The 19,078-nt window shown below is 37.4% G+C and overlaps 1 protein-coding gene and 1 non-coding gene across 2 annotated transcripts in view; one reads left to right on the top strand and one right to left on the bottom strand.

Annotated features, from left to right (window-relative positions):
- Positions 1–19,078, bottom strand: part of LOC125358655 (ubiquitin-conjugating enzyme E2 E2) — a 223,539-nt gene that overhangs the window by 198,598 nt on the left and 5,863 nt on the right. The window contains exons 2-3 of the mRNA XM_048355951.1: positions 18,552–18,735; positions 5,558–5,608 (exon numbers count right to left, since the gene is read on the bottom strand). Of these exons, the coding sequence (XP_048211908.1) occupies positions 5,558–5,608; positions 18,552–18,727 (227 nt within the window). The 5' untranslated portion in view covers positions 18,728–18,735. The remainder of the gene's footprint in view (positions 1–5,557; positions 5,609–18,551; positions 18,736–19,078) is intronic.
- On the top strand, positions 4,482–4,586 carry LOC125358924. Its single transcript, XR_007212444.1, has one exon. It is a non-coding gene; the product is annotated as a U6 spliceosomal RNA (small nuclear RNA).

Here is a 19,078-nt window from a genome sequence, read left to right as displayed (position 1 = left end):
GGGCATCAATGGCTCACACCTGTAATCTTAGCTACCCAGGCAAGGAGGCTGAGATCAGAGGACCAAGGTTAGAAGCAAGCATAGACAGAAAAGTCTTCAAAACTCTGTCTCCAAAATATCCAGCAAAAAGCCAGACTTGATGTCTATTAGGATGGATATCATCAAAAAGATGACCAATATTATTTCCTTGGTTGTAGACAAACTAGGAGCCTTTTATACTGCTCATGGGGGGGTGGGGGGGACACGACACAAAACCAACAGTGCAGTCACTTTAGAATACATTCTGGAAATTCTCCAAAAGGCCAAACATAGGACTTACTATTCAGATGCATACACAATTGAAATGAAAACAAATGTTTTGTCAAATATTTGTACACAAATGTTTAACAACAGTGTTAATCATAATAGTCCAAATGTGAAGAAGCTAAATATCCATTAAGTGGATAAAGTGTGGCATCGTCATTAAAATGGAACACTATATGGCCATAAAAATGAAATACTGGCCTGGGACTATGGCCTAGTGGCAAGAGAGCTTGCCTCATATACATGAAGCCCTGGGTTCAATTCCCCAGCACCACATATATAGAAAATGCCCAGAAGTGGCACTGTGGCTCAAGTGGCAGAGTGTTAGCCTTGAGCAAAAAGAAGCCAGGGACATTGCTCAGGCCCTGAGTCCAAGGCCCAGGACTGGCAAAAAAAGAAAAAGAAAAAGAAATACTGATGCATGCTACAACATGCTACAATGAAAACTTTTGGGCTTACAAAAAAACCAACCTATATTGTGTGATTCCCTTTATACAAAATTCTCAGGTAAGACAAATTTTAAAAGACAAAGTAGACTACTGCCTAGGGCATGGGGTATAAGGGCTGGGGAAATAAAGCAGTAACTATGAAAAGGTATTAACACACAAAGCAAATGTGATTACACAACTCTATGAATACAATAAAATGAAAGTATAAAGCATATTTATACGTTATATCTCTGTAATATTGTTTTAACAAGAGAAAAAGTAAAGTGAGCTAGTGTTCAGTGAAACACTTATTCTTAAAACCAAAGAAATACAAAATACAAACTACTAGCATAAATGAATTATCTCTACCTTCCTTTTTTATCTCCTCTCTTGCTTTCTAAATGAGAGGTGAGCACTCTTGCCACTAGGCCATATCCCCAGCCCTTGCTTCCTAAATGAAAACACAAAATTCAAACATATCATTTTGCTTCGTCTCCGTTTTCAAAAAGTATTACAGATTTTTTGTCATGCCCATTCAAGTTCATGAACCCCATACAAAATGTAACAGTATTAGCTAAGTAACAAAAATTTGAATTTGAAAATTCTTTAGCCCCAGATGCCAGTTTTTAACTAGCACTAAAGAAATATAAATGAACACATTGGCATTCACAGATTTAAGATCTCAGCTTTTCTGAATAATAGTGAAAGTCACAACAGTCAGTCGTGGTTTGTAAAGGACAGTGATTCTACCATTCAGAACCCTGTAAGCATTGCCAGCTAAGAGTTCACAAAGCACTAAGGAAGTAATTACTACAGCAAAAGCTCAACATCGACTGGTGATATGAAAACATTTATGGATCTGTAGAGGCCCTTGTAAATGTCATGGATCATTTATGTTATCCAATGTAAAAGTTGAGGACAAACAAAATATATGCTATTGTTTACAGGAAATACTCTAAGTATATAACAAATTTTACTCAATGTGTAATTCTTCATACCGATGACTCCACAGACTGATTTTATGAAAGAAACTTTTTTCTTAGATATATAATAGTCTTAACTGTTTAAGTTACTCTTTAAGCTGTAATGCAAAAAAAGACAACTCAGCTTCAAAAATAAAACACCATACTTCATTTTTAGCTCATTTGAGAAACTCATTGAAATGAAATAATAAATAATAATAACTTGGGCTAGAGGCAAGTACAAGTTCAAATCACACTATTGCCAAAAAATGAATTTATTAAATCATTTATGTAAGTTCTTTAGTAAATACCACATAAGGAAGGTGGTGGTATAGCTAACAGAGTGCTTTCATGTCATGCACAAGGTCTCAGACTTAATCCTTATTAAAAGATAAAAATTTAAGTTTCTAATGTAATACTTTAACAGACATGCAGAATCAACACATGCTAGTTCATTTCATGTGATTCCACCCATTTCTAAACTAGACAACAAAATTCAGAGTCCTATCTCTGGCTGGACAGACACAGAACTGGGTTGTACAGGCTTATTAAGGCCCCCAAAACAGAACAAACCATACTTTAAGTGGAAAGCAAGAGTAACCCACCACCCACTCACATTAGATAGCTAACAGAGAAAAACCCTTCTCTACTGTGACTGCCTAAACAAAGTAAACCCACAGATGTTCCTTGCCAGTGACAGCAGATTACAGCTGTCCACAGAACCACGCAGCAGGGTTCTGAGAGATAACTGTGTAGGAGAGAGACTACATGAAGGGAGTACCAAGCAAATGATTTCCTGATATCAGGTATCACATACTGATGGTTAAAAAAATACGACTCCTCCTAGGCAAACAGCTTTATTTTGCTATAGTTTTATAAGTTAATTCATTATAGTCAATGGACCACACCTAAAGGTAACAAAAGTCTACAAGACTCCTTCTCCAAAATAACCATCAAAACTGCTGGGCTTGGCACAGTGACTCAAGTGAGAGAGAGCCAATAGGAAGCACAGAGACAAGAGTTCAAAGCTGGGGGGAGGGGGAGGCACTAAATTTTGGTCAAAAATAAACCAAATTAAAATTTTATGTTCTAATTTATCTTTTTAAAGTTAGTAACCCGTTCTAACTTCTCTTGCTAAAGTAACTACATTGAAATATGGAGGGACAGATTTATTATCAACCACAACCAAATATTTGATAACAAATAATCTAAAGACCACAGTGATTCATTTAACAAGCCTAGTAAGCATCGATATTAAAAGTGGCACAAGCAACCCAGGAAATATAAGACAGATCACCAGTTACCAAATAGCCAGAGCACTTACTTGCCAAAGGGAGGGCCACTAAAAACGAGGCAAAGGATCCTTCTGTCTGACCCAGCCCATGCAACTACTTTGAAACAAAGGGAACCACAGCAATAGCACTGCAGGCCTACCTTGCACAGCAAAATTATGAGTTAGCCAATCTTTGGACATGTGAACTGCCTTTGAAAATTTCCTATAAACCAGAACATTAATAACAATAGGACACTCTTTCCTGAAGCTATCTGAAGTGTTCATTATATGTGACTCCTACATTTAAAAGTCAAAAACTTTTTATTACATGTACTTGCTTTATTTATAAAGAGCTCACATATGAACCAATAATGACATCATTAACTAGTAAGGTTCAATGCTCAATGAAAACAACTTCCAAATTTCAGATAACACTATAAACTTTTATTTTACTTTAAATCAAACTATGATTCAATTATTTGTTTAAGCAGCCATTATGTAATTCCATTCCTCCATCTCTTAAGTTTTGTACATGCTTACAATATTAGTTTAATTATTAGTTAATATATTATCTTAGTAAATCAAAGCTAGACTATCCAAGGTATTAGGAAGTACCTTTTAAAAAATTATAATCTATATTGTGCAATACTATGCACAGACTTATCAGAACTGAGTTTTAAGCCAGGCATTGTGCTGTAACCCCAGTAACTGGAAAGCTGAGGCAGGAAGACCGTGGGTTTGAGGTCAGCCTGGGTTACAGAATAGGGCTCAGCTTCTAATAACAGAACAAACATAGGAGGCAGAAATGAGATAAGAAGGATCACCGCCTTAGACTAGCCCAGGGGGGAGAAATTGCATGCCCCATCTCAACCATTAAAAGTCTGGGCTCACACTCTTCCTTTGATGCCAGCTCTGCAGGAAGTGTAAACAGAATTGCCACCAAGGCTATCCTCAACATAAATGTGAGACCCAAGATTATTATTCAAAAACTGCCCAAGACAAAAAGAGCTAAGGCAAGGTTCAAGTAGTAGGGTGCCTGCCTAACATAACAAGTCCCTGAATTTAAACCCAGTACTGGGGGAAAAAATAGCTTTAAACTCATTAAGACAAAGTAATTAGTTTGTTTTGCCAATAATCTGTCAAATTTTATGCAAAGTAGCGTGGGAATTTAGTTCTAATATGTATGTAATATGCTACACTTTTTTAAACAAGAGAATAATGTCATTAAAACAAATACGATCGTAGGAAACCAGACTTTTTATTTTACATTAATCCATTTACATAAATGGATCCTCACAAGTTAAACACCAATCAGACATCTGAAACAGCTTTAAGTATGTCAAAAAGTCTTACATGAAACAGTCCTACTAAACACAAAGAAATATTTGTTCTATATAAGTGAAATATTTTCTGAACATTATTATTTCAAGCTTTCATGCTGTACGTGATTTTCCTATAAAGAATCACATTAGCTTCACCAAAAACATAATAAAACCTTATCAAAAGTTTTCCTACATGCTGGATTCAGCAGCATATATACTAAAATTGGAACGATACAGAGAAGATTAGCATGGCCCCTGTGCAAGGATGATGCAAATTTGTGAAGCCTTCCCTATTTTTCAAATTCAAAAATAAGTGTTCCTACATAAAACAGTTGTCATCAATATAACCATTTGTAAAATTTTCACTTTCATTAATATTTAAGGTTGTTATCACTGTTTGTACATTAAAATAAGACCAATTAAAGCATACCAAATAATTTCTATCTACATTCAATTCTCTTTCTCATAGGCTGCCCATGGTCCATCTTCCAGTACTGATAATTTTGTATGGCGCTGAAATACCCAAATGCCCCTTTCACAGAAAAAAGATACCCCATTCCTGAAAGGGATAGTGTTTTGTTTGTTTTTGTTGGTTTTGGGGCTTGAACTCAGGGCCTGGGCACTATCTCTGAGCTCTTTTTGCTCAAGGTTAGCACTCTACCACTTTGAGTGACAGCCCACTTCTGTTTTTGAGTAACTGAAGGTAAGACAGTCTCTTGGGGACTTTTCTGCCAGGGCTGGTTTCAAGCAGCGATTCTCAGATCTCAGCCTCCTGAGTAGTGAGGATTACAAGCATGAGCCACCAGTGCCCAACAGTGGCTTAAATCACTTATTCTGAGTCACATCCTAGAAATAATGTAAACCATGAATAAACACTGCTTACTGTTCCTATAGTTTTAAAAATAAACTTCCAAGAAGACAACAGTAATTATTAAATAGCACGTTTTAGCCACAGTATTATTCTATCCTTAAACAATTTAAGGTATTAACACCTCTTCCACTAAAAGATAACAGAATGTGCTGCTGCCCTGTAATTTCATTATCTTATTTCTCTTGCACTGCACAGCTTTTGGCAAGTGCACTCTACCACTTCAAACATACTTGCTGAATATTCTACTTCTGCAGAGACAACAACCACTCTACACCAACCATTTCAATCCAAAGCACCATGTTATTACTATTAAAACTACAACAGTCACACATCAGACCAATAGTTTAAATATACCTTCTGCAAAAGACACAAGTAAATAAAAATCAGTAATTACTTACCTACAGTTGGGAGGAGGGTCCAACGTAATTTCTGCAAGTTCTTTCTGAATTCTTTAAAATGAAAACAGAAAACTTATGTCAAAATTTCTTCAATCTACTTCACTAAAATGTGGTATTTCAACAGAAACACTTCCCTTTTTTGTATGTTTTAAATCTGAAGTATCAGTACTATATAAAACATTATCTACAAAGGTTGGTAACATCTCTACCACCAGAACATGAAGCCTGCACAACACACTGTATGAGATTATTAAACTGTAAAGGCCTTGATTATAAAGCCTTTCGAGGTAGGTTTTTTTTGTTTTGTTTTGTTTTTAAGAAATTGGCACGGACAATTCACAATAGCTAAGACATGGAAACAACCCAGATGCCACACTACAGATGAATGGATCCAAAAAATGTGGTAGCTGTACACAATGGAATTCTACACAGTGATTAGAAATGATAAAATAATGGTATTTGAAAGGAAATGGACAGATCTTGAAAAAATAATGTTGAGCAAGACAAGCCTAGAACACAGAGAACAAAGCGCATGGTCTCCCCGATATGTGGATATTAGGGGGAAAAAGAAAAAAAACTAAACTAAAAAGCAGAGATCATGTCTGTAAAATAACAAACATCTTTTCGGATGATATTTCTACATGTTTTGGTCAGTGACTTTACACCATGTTCCTAAAACCAAACAAATAATAAATAAACATAAAAATGTCTAGGGTATGTAGAAGACCAAAATACCCCAGTAGCTACACCCATATGACCACATAAGAAGATGCCAAGTGAAATGAACTCCACATTACGGAAACAAGAGTTATACCACTGTTGTAATTATTCTCAACATACCATGTGAACTCGTACTATTTTTTTTCCCTTTTTCCTTGTCAATTTGTTTGACTGAGTGGTTTGTCTAGTGTTGTTTCTCTTGTAGTCCCTTCCTGTACCCTTGCTACCACTGTATTACATCCAAGTACCCTGGATATTGTCTATATGGGTAATAGAACTGGGGAAGGGAGAGGGAATACCAAAAAACAAAAAGACAAACCAATCAAAAAGCAACACTTAGAAATCATTTGGTGTAAACCAACTGCACAACTCTTAGGGGAAGAGGAGAAGGGGAAGGGGGAGGGGGGAAAACGAGGGAGGAGGTAGAACAAGAAATGTACTCACTGCCTTTCATATGAACCTGCAACCCCTCCGTATCACACTTTGACAATAAAGAAAAAAAAATGTCTAGGATAGTCCTAGCAGAGGACCAAGATAGCTCAACAGCTATGTACATATGATTACATAAGATGAGGAGGCTAAGCAAAATGAACTCTAAGATATGGAAACAAGAGGATTTTATTGTTTTTATCTTTAATTTACTATGTGAATTTCCTACGTCTTATCCCCTATTGCTACTGTATTGTACCGTATTCTGGTACACTGGGTATTGTATATATGTTTATCTGAACTAGGGAAGGGAAAGGGAACATCATAAGGGTGAAACAAAGAATAAAGGGCAAACCAATGCAATAGCGATACTCCTAAGACCATATGTTGGAAAGGAACTGTACAACTAGCAGGCTAGGAGGGAGGGAAGGTGAATGAAAAATGAGGGAGAGTATAACAAGTATGACAGGAAATGTACTCATTACCTAACTATGTAACTGTAAACCCTCTGTGTATCACCTTGACAATAAAAGTAAACTTAAAAAAAAGAATTTGGCATGAAATGTCAACTCTGGTAACTGGGACACACAGCAAAAAATCTATATATGCGCATTTCCTATTTCCTTTTGTCCTATCCTTTCTATGAACTGTAGCACTAGAATAGAAAGGCAGACTGAGAATGGCTCTCTCCTTAGTGAGTGTAAAAACTGCAAACAAACTCATCGATGCAGGAAAGCAACCAGACAGACCCAAAGCTTAGACCTTTGACCAGTTTAAAACAACAACAATAAAAAAACAAAAAACTGAACTAACCAAAATGCTAGTTTAAACTGGAAACACCTGTTACAGTAACTATGGGTCACTTTCACTTACATTAAAACATTCCTGACTGGTCCACTCAACTGATGAAGAAATATCAAGATCTCATTCCCACATCTGAAACTGCTACCAAAATATGCAGTTTTCTTTACTAAAGCATGGGGGGACTTTGAGGTCTGGCACCATTCTTTCTTCTAGAACTATCCTAATATTCCATGAGCTTCATACAAAAAATTAAAACCTGCTTTTGTCCTCATGTCACTTTTCTGTGGGAAGGTGCTATGGACTGAACCCAGAGCCTCTCACATACTAAGCATAAGCACAACCACAGAGTTATACTCCCAAGCCCCTAATGTATTATTTTCTACTTCGATTTTTAACAGCATCTAACATCCTATGTACCTACACAACCACTAGCAGTGGTAAGTTGTTTTCTATAACTACAGTTTTAAACATCTCTTAACCATGCGTGTCTTATTAAACTTAGGTTTTGCTAAATAAAACACAAAAATATTCTTCCAAAGCATTTATGCTACATTGCCTTGCCTTTTATTTTTGCCTCTCCTGGGGCTTGAACTCAGGGCCTAGGCACTGTCCCTGAGCCTCATTGTGCTCAAGGCTAGCACTCTGCCACTTGAGCCACAGCGCCATTTCCAATATATTCGGAGTAGTTTACAGGAAAGGAAAGCCTCATGGACTTTTCTGCCCAGGCTGGCTTCAAACCATAATCCTCAGATCTCAGCCTCCCGAGTAGCTAGGATTACAGGCCTGAGTTACTGGTACTTGGCTTGCCTTGGCTTTTAAATGAGATTATTAACAAGCCAGGTGCCTGTTGTATGACACATTTTATGATAGTACATGATAGCTGACTACCAAAAAAAAATGAACAAAAACATTACCATACTCAACTTCATTCTGTAAAACAACGAACTCCCCCAAAAGGATTATTACCAACTTCCTAAAGGAACTGAATGACATTAACACAACTTTCACTTCTGTAATTCTTCATATGGTTCAAGGTTGGGAGGCATTATGAAACAGCAAGATTACATTAATAAATTAAAAGGCAAAAACCTTCCATTTAAATTCTGCTATGCTATTTATCCAGTTAATGGGAAAAAATATTGTTCTCACCTGCTCTGTAACCCTGTTTTCTGTCCTACAAAATGAAAAGATTAACTAGGACAAGTTCGATGATTTCATTTATCTTTAACACACTATAATTTCCTTTTAATACAGATTCTACAGTGTACTTACAAACACATGAGTTAATATGACCCCAAATTATTAGTTTTCAAAGGAATGAGTAAGCAATAAAGAGAAGTGGGATGGCAATAACTTAACAGGCTGTAACTCACAATAGGGAACCACAGAACGTATAAGGGTATATAGAAAAAAAGAGACTTAGGGGATGGGGGCAACTCAGTTGTAGACTGTTTGCCCATCATGTCCAAGTCCCTGGGATTAACCCCTAGTGACATAATAAAGATTTGGGACAGGAAAAGGAACAAAAGAACTCAAGGGGGAAAAAAGCTGTGCAAAAGTTATGTATTAAATGTGAAGGAAACCTTAATATATTTTTAATCAAGATATATATATATATACACATGTGGATATAATTCTATATATATGAGATTTGATCTATTTTGCCTAAATGCTATGACTCATTCCATAGCCCAGGAATCTCAACACTAGACTCTGAACTTACAGGAAATATAATTCTAATATGCTGTTTAGTCCAGCATTTAGTATTTATAATTACATAATTCACTAGGATTTTATTAATAGACAAAACACAGAAGATGAGTTAAAGCTGTACTGTACAATATAAATGTACAAACTCTGAATTCTGAAATGTAAGACTAGTTATAAATAAAAGCTAAAAGTAAGCCAGGCACCAGTGATTCATTCCCTTGGTTCTCTTCCCGTGCACCCTAGAAGTCCCTGCCCAGCACCTGTAATCTAGGGGGCAGTAGAAGGTCCCCCAGACTCTAAGGTAATTTCCTCATCCTCTGAGGTCACTTCTGCATCCCCTGTGGCCACCCCTCCCCTTCTCCTATATACTCTCTCCTCCTGCCAGAAGCTCTCTCTTGCTCCAGGCCCACCTCCACCTGAGCAGCCAGCAATTTGGTCTCTCTCTCAATAAACCCTCTCCAGCCTGAACCACATGTGAGTTTCCTTTCAACAACCCTTACACTCAGGAGGATGAGATCTGAGGATTGCAGTTCAAAGCCAGCCCAGACAGGAAAGTTCCTGAGACTCTTATCTCCAATTAATCACAGAAAAAGCTGGAAGTGGAGCTGTGGCTCAAATGGGAGAGCACTTTAGGGAAAGGCGCCCAGGGACACCACCCAGGCCCAGAATTAAAGCTCCAGGACTGGCCAAAAATAAATAAATAAATAAAAGCTAAACAAAGATGGAAAAATAGTGGTGAATAAAGTAAAGGATTAACATCTCCATTTCACAAAATGGAGAGCCAAGAAAGTGTTAAAATTTTTTAAATTAAAGAAACTAAAGCATAAGCATTTTTTAGAGGATAAAGAATGAATTTTTAGGAAAATGTCATTAACAGAGAGGAGGAAAAAAGAAGTAAACTAAGTATGTCAGAGCCAGGATTTAAAGGATATTATTTAACAATTCAACAAAAAGGATATAAGTGTAATTATTTAGTTATGTAGGAAACCATCAAAAAGACTAATCTAAAAGCTAAAAGTTTTCTTAGAAAAGAATTAGGACCCTTGGAGGAGGAAGGGTAAATAAGAAACTGTTGCTTTCCATTAAAAAAATCCTTCACTGTTTGTTATAACTTCTGTCATGAATAACGTCTATATTTGTTTTAAAATGAAAGAACAATAGCATCAACTATCCAAAAGAGCATGCTTTTAACTTTAAGAGGAAATCACTTTCCTGAAGTTGATAAGAATCTCCTCCTATAACCCAGACTGGCCTCAAACTAATCCTCTCTTCCTACCTCTGACTCCCTTAAGTGTGTGATGGCAGTTTTGCACACTATACCCAACTGAAAACACGGGGGTAGGGGAATTGGGGTTTGAACTCAGGGCTTCATAGTTACAAGACCTGAGCCCTATCTCCAGTCCTTTTTGCTCTGGGGTTTAATGGGCAGGCGGAATGTAACTGGGATGTGAGATCAGGACTTCTTGCTTGCTAGTAGGTATAGCAGGTACTTGGCTATTGAGCCACCCTTCTGCTGTTCTGGTTGTTTTTGAAATAGGGTCTTCACTTTTGTCCAGGCAAGCCTGCACTACAATCCTACTATTTATGCTTCCTGTTTCAGCTAACATAACAAGCACATGCCAACATGCCCAGCTTTTTCTGTTGTAATGAGGCCTCATAAACTTTTACTTGGGCTGGCCTCAAATCATGAACCATGATCCTTGTAATCTCCTCCTCTTAATAGTTGGATTACAGGTGTGAACTACTAGTTTCAAAGCTGCTGTTTTATTTATTTTTATGCTCTAGTTATTTTCTACAAAGGATCGCACTTTTATCCTGGGTCATCTTAGACTTCAATCATCCTACTTAAATTCTTGCATAGCTAAGATGACAAGCTTGCACCATGTGGTCCAGCTATTGGTTGAAATGAGGTTTTATAAATGTTTTCCTGGGCTAGTCTAGAATAGTGACAATCCTGATCTTCCCCTACATTACAGGCATGAGCCACCAGTAGGTGGCCACAAGTTGAAAATCAGTCTTAACACAAAAGAACGTTGTTGAGATTTACAAAAAGACATAGTTAATGTTTTGCTGTAGAATTCTACAAAAGAACCTGACCCTCACCAGATGACCACAATTCCAAATTCATACTATGCAACAGAAAAAACAAATTTAATAAATTCAGCAACCCTGAGCAATTAGCCAATATAACGTATTTTGAGCTAGTTATCTAAGAATAGTTGTATTTCTTTTGGCAGAAAAAATTATACTAAGAATTGCTATTTAAAAGGCTTTAAGATGTCCTGCTGTTTTCAACGGCAGCTATTCAATTTGATCTCAGAAGTTGACATCATGGTACACATTAAGTCTTAGCATGAGAGGTAAGGAAGACAGCTATTTTAGGCACTGTCCCATAGAGTGATGAAAATGAAGAGGTATCAATAATTCACACTTAGAGTGTACCTTTCACATGATGATCTTAAGACGAATAAAAATGAATTAAATGTCTCACAGAATTCTCTATTACTGTTTTATCAGAGCTCATTTAAAAGATAAGGAAACTAAGACTCATTATTTTACACAGCCAAGGTGAAAAACTGAAGAAATTATCTTCTGAGTCAAATAAACAAAAAGAGCTCTCTTACAAGAAATTTAAGACAAAAATTTTTAAAAGTAAACCAACTAGATAATTACCTATGTTTCCAATTACCACTAGGCAACTATGGTACAACCTCAAGTTACTGTACCACAGAACTTAGCAAAAGCAGCTACTTACAGAGATGAGTCAAGAGCAAAGTATAATTGTAATATATGGGATTTTACCTAATACTTTAACTTGTAGGATGGATGGTAAGAACACAATAAGAATACTATGTGAGACTATCATTTGCTTTAAGGAAAAGAAAAGGCAGGAAGCTTAACAATGATTTCTTGAGACCTTAGCGATGAATATGATGCCAAAATTGTGTAGAACAAAGACACATTCATTTTAAAATCAATATACTAAAGTAATGTATCAGAAAAATAAAAAAAACTATATATATATATATATATAGTACATACATAAATCCTGGGCTAAAGAAAACTCCTTAATTCACTCAAATCCAAGTAGAAAAAAACATGAACATGTGGATGTAAAGATTCAGAAAAGTGATTTCTTAGCAGTTACTATTTTTTTTTTTTTTTTTTTGCCAGTCCTGGGCCTTGGACTCAGGGCCTGATCACTGTCCCTGGCTTCTTTTTGCTCAAGGCTAGCACACTCTGCCACTTGAGCCACAGCGCCACTTCTGGCCATTTTCTATATATGTGGTGCTGGGGAATTGAACCCAGAGCTTCATGTAGAGGAGGCAAGCACTCTTGCCACTAGGCCATATTCCCAGCCCAGCAGTTACTATTTTGGAAGGAGGAAAAAGCCCTTACTGAACCTAGGTGACTTTGTATTTCCCTATGGGCTACATTCTTTAGACATTCTGGCGCACCAACTCTATAACCAACTGAAGTCAACTTCAAAATCAACTTGTTCTTTGGGCTGGGAGAGTGGCAAGAGGGCTCGCCTTGTATACAAAATCAACTTGTTCTCAAGAACATACTAATTTTTTAAAAAGATTTATTGTCAAAGCAATCTCTACAAAACAACACTGCCACTGCATTAAGCATGGAACAGGTTTCTAAATGATTATACCAACCATTTTAAGAGATTTTTAAGATGAATCATCAATTAAACAATTGTATATAGCAAAGTCGGGTGCCTTCTGGTTTTTAAAAGTAAAAGAGACAGGGGCTGGGAATGTGGCCTTGTAGTGGTAGAGTGCTTGCCTGGCATGAATAAAAGCCCTGGGTTCAATTCTCAGCACCACATATACAGAAAAAGCTGGAAGTGGCACTGTGGTTCAAGTGGTGGAGTGCTGGTCTTGAGCAAAAAGAAGCCAGGGACAGTGTTCAGGCCCTGAGTGCAAGCCCCTGGACTGGCCAAAAGAAAAAAAGTTTAAGAGATGTATATTTAAAATCAGGAAAATACAGTCGTTATAAAAGATTTTCATGTAGGAAACAAATTCAGATGACCCCATACAGTATTAGTTCACACTGGAACATGCTAGAATCTATTTTTCAACCTAACAAGAATTTGAGTCTGAAACAGAATACTATTTCCAGAGTAACCGCATACTGAATGTCTAGTAACATCACAGTATCTACTTTCAACAATATTAATTTGAGATAAGTGTGGCTTAAAATTCACATATACAGACTTGCCAATAATGATGTGAAAGCAGCAGTAGAGTCAATTCAATGAAAACCTCATAATAGATGTTTTATTGAACTGACTAGTCAATTTAATCAAAATCATCCGAATTTGGCACAGAAGACACAGTCCAACCACATACTTGCAAATCTGATAAGAGTAATATAGATATATCAGAATAAACTACAGCCGGAATTGGTGGCTCATGCCTGTAATCCTAGCTATTTAGGAGGCTGAGATCTGAAGATCGTGGTTCAAAGCTAGCCTTGGCAGGAAAGTCCATGAGACTCTTACCTCCAATTAACCACCAGAAAACCGGAAGTGGCGCATACCAATTTTTTAAGAAACAAATTTTTGCCAAAGAAGGGCAAAAATAAATCAAAGATGCAATCATTCCTCTAACTCTAAAAGACAAAAACTAACCTATATCATTGTTTAAATACTCACTTAAATGTGTACATCAGTATTCTGTGCTACCTCAAAATGAAAATTTTTTATTTATTTATTTATTTTGGCCAGTCCTGGGCTTGAACTCAGGGCCCTGAGCACTGTCCCTGGCTTCTTTTTGCTCAAGGCTAGCACTCTGCCACTTGAGCCATAGCACCACTTCTGGTCATTTTCTATATATGTGGTGCTAGGGAATCGAATCCAGGGCTTCATGTATATGAGGCAAGCACTCTTGCCACTAGGCCATATTCCCAGCCCAAAATGAAAAATTTTTAAGAAAACTTGGTCTACAACAAATTATTGATTCTATTACAGCACATGTATTATAGCAATTATTAGTTCTACAATTATAGTATATTTCACTTAGCAAGTGAGTGCCCCTATGTGCAAAGCACTTTCCCTGAGTTATTATAAAGTATATTTAATTACAGTAGCTGAGTATTTCTACCTTAACAATAGCACTGAGTCTTCTGAGATTAACATAGACTTCATTTTACCAAACTTGGTAAAATGGACTTAAAAGTATCTTTGTAGACTTTAACTGGCACAAAGTCTGTTATTGATGGCATCCATTTATAAGAGCTTACTAGGTGCCAAATGAACATTTTACCAGAGTTAGATCTCATGACAGGCTTCTGAAAAGGGCACCATTATTTAATCTTCATTTTATAGAACACCACACTGAATCAGAAACCAGGTGATAGTGCACACCTGTAATGTCAGCACTCTGGAGATGGAGGCAGGAGGATCACAGTTTAAAACCAGCCACGGGGCTGGGGATATAGCCTAGTGGCAAGAGTGCCTGCCTCAGATACACGAGGCCCTAGGTTCGATTCCCCAGCACCACATATACAGAAAACGGCCAGAAGCGGCGCTGTGGCTCAAGTGGCAGAGTGCTAGCCTTGAGCGGGAAGAAGCCAGGGACAGTGCTCAGGCCCTGAGTCCAAGGCCCAGGACTGGCCAAAAAAAAAAAAAAAAAACCAGCCAGAGCTACAGAAGGGTTCCACACTAGCCTACTTCCACACAGCGAGACCCCTCTCAAAAAGCCAAAAGTGAAGAGAGGAAAGTGAGGGTTCGCGATGTTGAATTATGCATTCCAAGTTAAAGGAATAATAAATCTTGGAACCTAGATTCAAATTCAAAACCTGGCTCCTGAATTCAAGTTCTTTCCTGTGACTGGCTATCTCAAGAACACTATTTGGAAAAAGATTCTTCATCTGAATAAAGAGCTTTAATTTTTTAGAGTATAAATTCATTTATAAAGTAACTAACTCTGAATTCAAACTGAAATCTTAATATTCAAGAAAACTCTAATCCCTACAATAAATGCAAAATTCTAAGGCAACCAGTATAAATAAAAATTGTGAACCTACTATGCTAGGTATCATAGATACAATGGTGAATTTAAAAGATGTGAGTCTCCTTGTCCCCATGATACTCAATTTTATTCTAAGGTCTTAGAACTTTACCAAAGATGGGAAACAACCAACTAATGTTAATACCAACTGAACAAGAGTAAAGAAGAAGAAAAGATAATTAAATTTTCTTTAAGTAAAAAAATCAGCAATAGAGTAGCATTTTATATTTAAAATAATAAGTCACAAGCCAGCACTGCTGGCTCATGCCTGTAATCCTATCTACTCAGGGGGCTGAGATTTGAGGATCGAGGTTCAAAGCCAGACCAGGCAGGAAAGTCCATGAGACTCTTACCTCCAATTAACCACCAGAAAACCGAAGTGGTGCTGTGGCTCAAGAGATAGAGCAGTAGCTTTGAGCTAAGCACTCAGGGACAGTGCCCAGGCCCAGAGTTCAAGCCCCACAACCAAAAAACAATAATAATAATAATAATAGTAAGTCACCTCTTGTACTATCACCTATAAATCACATTATAGAAGAAAATCATGAATCAAAATTTGAAAAATTACAGGTTCACAAGAGTGATTTTGCCAATGGAGACATTCTCTTTTGGCCAAGAAGCAACTCAAAAAGTATTTTTACTTTCACAAATACAATATCATTTCCTATTATAGACCAATAAAGTACTATCTCTAAAACAAGCTTTATCCTCTAAAGAGGAGGAAAATATCTTCTTTCTGTATTTTGCCTCATGAAATCAGTAGGTTTGGGCTGGGGATATGGCCTCGTGGCAAGAGCGCTTGCCTCCCATACATGAAGCCCTCGGTTCAACTCCCCAGCACCACATATACAGAAAATGGCCAGAAGTGGTGCTGCGGCTCAAGTGGCAGAGTGCTAGCCTTGAGCAAAAAGAAGCCAGGGACAGTGCTCAGGCCCTGAGTCCAAGGCCCAGGACTGGCAAAAAAAAAAAAAATCAGTAGGTTTGAATATATAGTGTTTTCTATATATAATAACATAAGATGAAATATAAGTTGACCAATGTATTTGAAAAGTGTACGTTCACAAATTTAAAAATATACCCTCCCTCAAAGCAAAAATTGGTTTTGATAAATCATCCAAAAATGATTGAGCTCTTTAGTAGTGGTGCTCTGAATTACAGAAAAGAGCAATGTTAACTGTCTTAGAAGACTAGAGCACAGGCCCAGAAGGACTCTACTCCCCACAGCCCAGAGCAGCACTCTTCCCTCCCCTTGTGTGAAAAACTCAAGAGACTCATAAAAATCCTCACTATTAGCAGCTGAAGACTGACTCTACACGAGGCTGTACACAATCTGTATTTGAACATCTCTTACCCCTCCACTCCATTCCCCTTTCCTCCACCTAAATGTTGTACTTTCTCCATTCCCCACCTTTTTCTTTTATCCATCCTATCCTCACCCTCATTTCCCTCCAAGCAGCAAGTCATTTTGTGGTTAGAGAAGAATCACCCACTTGAGCTCCCCTGGGTGTATAATGTGACAGCTATACAAATAGAACGCCTTCCGACCCTAGGTTGAATATTCAGGGCTTTCACATAATTCATGAAACAGAACACACCCTAGAAAAGGAAAAGTGAATAGTTAGTCCCTTGGAATGGACTGCTGACTATATCATAACTCCAACACTTCTTACCAGAAACCTGAGGTTTCTTTCTCAACCCTGAGGTTATTGATACTTGAGGAAAACAAGGTCTCCTATCTTTGTAAAATGAGTTCCCTCTCATCTACATCATACAACAACAAATAAAGGTAGCGCTAGCATTGGACATTCAATGTCCAATGGAATGTCCAGACATTCCATTATGGCCAAAAGTTATGTGCTGTGTAATGGAAGTTAAATTAACATCTACAGATTGCTTTTATTCACAATCACAAAAATCATAGGAAAGACCACTAAATTTAATTTATTTTAAATGATTTTCCAATAGATATTCCATAATGTAAGCATATCAATACAGATCCCCTCTAAGCCTGAATGGCACACCAGGCCAATCATCATAAGAGAATAAAGTGGCAACAGAAAAAGCATTCAAATACCTACTTTGTAAATTTGTCTATTCTCTAGGGAAAGAGAAAAACCTTTATCAAGACTGATCCTCTGCTTATTGAAACCAAAGAGCATTTGATTTTAACTGCAGTATTTCTGAATTTGCTACTTTACTATTTTTCTGGAGTAGAAAATAGACTACCTGTAATTACTTTAACAGATTCAATTTTTTTTTTTTTTGCCAGTCCTGGGGCCTGAGCACTGTCCCTGGCTTCTTTTTGCTCAAGGCTAGCACTCTACCACTTGAGCCACAGCACCACTTCTGGCTGTTTTCTATACATATATGGTACTGAGGAATCAAACCTAGGGCTTCATGTATCTGAGGCAAGCACTCTTGCCACTAGGCCATATTCCCAGCCCCCCTCCCTCTTTTTTTGTAGGTTGTGGGGCTTAAACTCAGGTCCTGGGCACTATTCCTCCCTGAGCTTTTTTGCTCAAGGCTACCTAGTGCTCTATAGAGCCATAGCACCACAACCAGGTTTTCTAGTAATTAACTGGAGATAAGAGTCCCACAGATGTTCCTGCCCAGGCTGGTTTTGAACCACAATCCTCAGATCTCAGCCTCCTGAGTAGCTAGCATTACAAGTATAAGCCAACAGTGCCTAGCAAGATTCTAATCTTTATTTTGTATTACTGAACAACAAACAAAAAAACTTATGGCTAAGTAACCATGAGCCAAACCATCATACTTGCACACATGTCCTGTATATGCTCCCCTAACAAGATACAAAACGAATAGATATGTATTTTGTTATCTGGCATGGACTAACTTGTTTTCCACAATTAAAACCATGTAAAAAGAATACAATCTTAGGGGCTGGGGATATAGCCTAGTGGCAAGAGTGCCTGCCTCGGATACAAGAGGCCCTAGGTTCGATTCCCCAGCACCACATATACAGAAAACGGCCAGAAGCGGCGCTGTGGCTCAAGTGGCAGAGTGCTAACCTTGAGCGGGAAGAAGCCAGGGACAGTGCTCAGGCCCTGAGTCCAAGGCCCAGGACTGGCCAAAAAAAAAAAAAAAAAAAAAAAAAGATACAAAACCACATAAACAAGAATAGATATGTATTTTGTTATCTGGCAACTTGACTAACTTGTTTTCCACAATTAAAACCATGGAATACAAACTGCTCCAACTTCATGACCCACATTCCAGAAAAAATGACTAAATGCAAGAAAAAAAAAACTGGATCATAAGAAGATAAATCGATATGGTAACTAAAATACCTTTTAGCACTAGTTGACAATTTAGCAGCTGTTTTGCTGGATATTTTTCCCTCCTTTTTCTTGGGCTGCACCTGTTCTCTTTCAGGTTCTTGCTGAACACTTTCCCGTTGATCTCCATCAGAACTTCCTCCACTAGTGCTGGGACTGTCATCAACTCTTTGAGCTTCAGTGGACATTTTAGATCCTGTATTAAAAAGTCAGAAGTCATTTATTCAGCTATGGGAAGGACTACAATAAAGTACACTTCCAGAATACAGAGAAAGTGAACCTAAAAACAGAGTAAGTAGAATTCAGTATAAAATGGAAGTTGGTCACTGACAAAATATACAGATTTAGGGACTGCCAAAAACTTTTATTCACCCAAGCAAAATGTCTGTAAAAACATTGGTAGCAACATTATTCACCATAGACAAAAAGTAAAAACAATTCAAATGTTCACTACCTAGTGAACAGATAAAATATGGTATACCCATGTATAACACAGTATTACTTATTACTCAGCCAAAAAAAGGGATGAAGTACAGTAT

This window comes from Perognathus longimembris, chromosome 10, assembly GCF_023159225.1.
Source record: "Perognathus longimembris pacificus isolate PPM17 chromosome 10, ASM2315922v1, whole genome shotgun sequence".
NCBI lineage: Eukaryota > Metazoa > Chordata > Mammalia > Rodentia > Heteromyidae > Perognathus > Perognathus longimembris.
The sequence above is the reverse complement of the archived record's forward strand: the minus strand, read 5'-3'. Positions and strand labels throughout refer to the sequence as shown.